This window comes from Quercus suber, unplaced genomic scaffold (assembly GCF_002906115.3).
Source record: "Quercus suber isolate HL8 unplaced genomic scaffold, Cork oak 2.0 scaffold_6, whole genome shotgun sequence".
NCBI classification, from domain to species: Eukaryota; Viridiplantae; Streptophyta; class Magnoliopsida; order Fagales; family Fagaceae; genus Quercus; species Quercus suber.
In genome coordinates this window covers 633,153-636,165 of record NW_027069472.1, presented here as the reverse complement: position 1 = coordinate 636,165, position 3,013 = coordinate 633,153, and the positions used below count along the sequence as shown (strand labels likewise).

The following is a 3,013-nucleotide window of genomic DNA, read 5'->3' as shown; positions in this document are numbered from 1 at the left end:
ATGCATGTTGATCTTGGCAATAAGTTATTGGACTTAAAATGTGTACGTGATCTAACTTTATTTGGGAGGGAGATAGAAGAGTTGCCCAATTCAATTGGTGAGATTAGACATTTAAGGCTTCTTCGCATCGAGCAGACCAAGATCAAAGTATTACCCAATTCTGTTACCAAGCTCTACAACTTGCAAACTTTAGTAATCAAGGATTGCTATTGTCTTGAGAGGCTTCCAAAAGATCTACGAAATTTGATTAGCTTGAGACATATTGATATTGATCATCAGTATATAAAACAATTGCCAATAAATATGGGGCAGTTGACTTGCCTTCAAACATTGCCTTTCTTTGTCATCGGTCAAGATGTTGGTCATCGAATTGAAGAAGTGGGATGCTTAAGCAAACTCAGAGGAAAATTACGTATCTACAATCTAGAGCATGTGAGAGATGAAGAAGAAGCCAAAACTGCAAATTTAGTGGGAAAGGCAGGAATGCATAAGTTGAAATTACATTGGAATGAAGAAAGAGAAGGAAACAATAATGATGAGGATGTATTGGAAGGCCTTCAACCTCACCCAAGTTTAAAAAGCTTAAAGATTAAAAACTTTGAGGGCGAGAAGTTCCCTTCATGGATATTGGCACGTAATAACAGTGGTGGTGGTGGGTTTCTTTTGGAGCAACTGTTGAAAATTCGTTTAGTAAACTGTAACAAGTGCAGCAAGATTCCTACACTCGGGCATTTACCCCGTCTCAGGGTTCTTCAAATAGAGAAAATGGAAAACGTGAGATGTATAGGAACAGAATTTTACATTAATTATGGTGGTGAGAGATCAAGTCATAATGGAGGTGGTAGTGGCAGAAATGTGGTATTCCCAGCTTTGAAAACACTTGTTTTGAGGAGGTTGCCCAATCTAGTGGAATGGAAGGACGCAATGGAGTTGACAACAATAGAAACGGTGTTTCCTTGCCTTGAGGAGTTGAACATTGTATCATGTGGCCAACTGACAAGTGCTCCATATCATTTTCCATCTCTTAAGAAGTTAGATATTTATAAAATCAAAAGCACGGCATTCGAAAGGATTATCAGCGAGCTTACCACACTCACCTCCCTCGAAATTCGGTTTATTTCAGAACTTGCTTGTCTGCCAGAGCAGTTATTGCAGAATAATAGGAGTCTCATGTCTATATACATATCTAATTGTTCTGATTTGGTTTCCATCCCGGCGTATCAAGATGTAACCTCTCTCCAATCATTCAGAATAAGTGGATGTGAGAAATTGAGTGAATTGTCGATCGCACTGCTCACCCTTCCTTCTCTTGAGACGTTTGAAGTAAGTGGTTGTCCTAATTTGAGATCCTTTCCAAGTCTACAAGGTGCGGGGTCCCTTCTCCCAAGTCTGGCAATATCGTGTGGTGACGAAGTTCTACCGACTGCGTTACAATCCTGCATGTCGCTTTCAAGTTTGAGTATAAAAGAGTGTCCAAATCTTATATTAATTCCAGAGCTACGAAAATTGCATTCTCTTACGAAGTTAGAAATTTGCGATTGTCCTAATTTGAAATCAATTCCAGATCTAGGAGAATTGCATTCTCTTACCCAGTTAAGCATTCTCCGTTGCCAAACGTTAAAGTTAACGTGTTTGCCAGAGGAGTTAGAGTTCGTCACCCGCTTAAAGTATTTGGCAATCGGTGGGTTTTGTGAAGAGTTGGATGCGTTCCCCAGTCTCAGTTCCATCCAACACTTGCACACGTCCCTTGAATCACTAGATTTGTATGGGTGGGCTAAACTCAACTCTCTCCCGGAGGAAATACAACACTTCACTTCACTTGAATATCTGTTCATACATAACTTTGATGGACTGGAAGCTTTGCCTGAGTGGTTGTGCAACTTATCTTCTCTTCAAAGACTGGAACTTTGGTCGTGCGAGAACCTGATGTATCTGCCCACATCGCAAGCCATGCAACGCCTCACTAAATTACAATCATTGTGGATTATTTTTTGTCCCAAATTAGAGGAAAGATGTGCAGAGGGTAGCGAGGCAGAGTGGTCCAAAATCGCCCATATTCCAGATGTCATTGTCTAACGTTTTTGAGTGGTAAATTTACTAATACCTCAAATCCTCTTCTTCAGTTTTCCTGATTTCTCTAATACCCTATATTCTTAATTGCCCCCTAATTTCTTCCTTTCTGTCTTTCAGTTTTCCCAAAATATGTTTCCTGGCACTACGAAGAAGTAATTAATCTCATGGAATTTCAATCCACTCCCTAGAAATGGATGGATAATATTTTATACCAAAGGGTAGCTGTGCAGATTTGTCCATAGCTTTAATGTTATTAAAGAGGAAGCAACTTGAGTGGTAAGTTTATATAATCTTCTCTTCTTTTCTTTTTCTATGATAATCTCATTTTATAATTGCTCCAAATTTTTGCTCTCTCTCTCTAGTTTTCACCCTTATTTTTAGCTTGATGTGTAGGCATTGGGGATGACATTTCTATTGTGTATAGCTGGAGGAAAAATCAATCAACTAATTCACTCTCAACTGTGAGAGCTAACAGTAGTTCATAAGAGCTGGTAAGTTTTCTCTTATGTTTACTCACCTGTTACTCAACAAAACAAAAAAAGAAAAAAGAAGTAATTGTTAATCAATAGTTTACTTGTAAAATTAATTTGGCATGATTAGTGTTGCTACTGGGCTGTTACTCAATTGGGGCAAGCCTCTATGAGATCTATAATGCAATACATTTAACAACCTAACTTGTCAAGTCACCACCAACCTCTTTTTTTTTTTTTTCCCTAAGTTTTTGCTATTTAAAATTGATAATGTGGTTCTACTTCTCTTTTGTTATTAGATAACCATTCGTTTATTAGCATACATTAAGGCATTAAGCTCACCATATGGCAGAAACTGCAGATATTTTACTGTTGCCATTGAAAGGAAGGATGTGCTGTGGGAAAAAGAGCTCTACGGGTCCTTTTTTCTATTAAATGAAAATGGAAAGTTTGAACAGCCAACAGATAGC

General features: G+C 38.3%; 1 protein-coding gene across 1 annotated transcript; it reads left to right on the top strand.

Moving 5' to 3' along the window:
• On the top strand, positions 1-2,076 carry LOC112026750 (putative disease resistance protein RGA4). Its single transcript, XM_065773661.1, has one exon. It carries the CDS (start codon positions 1-3, stop codon positions 2,074-2,076), a length of 2,076 nt encoding a protein of 691 aa, XP_065629733.1.
• Positions 2,077-3,013: the final 937 nt, after the last annotated feature.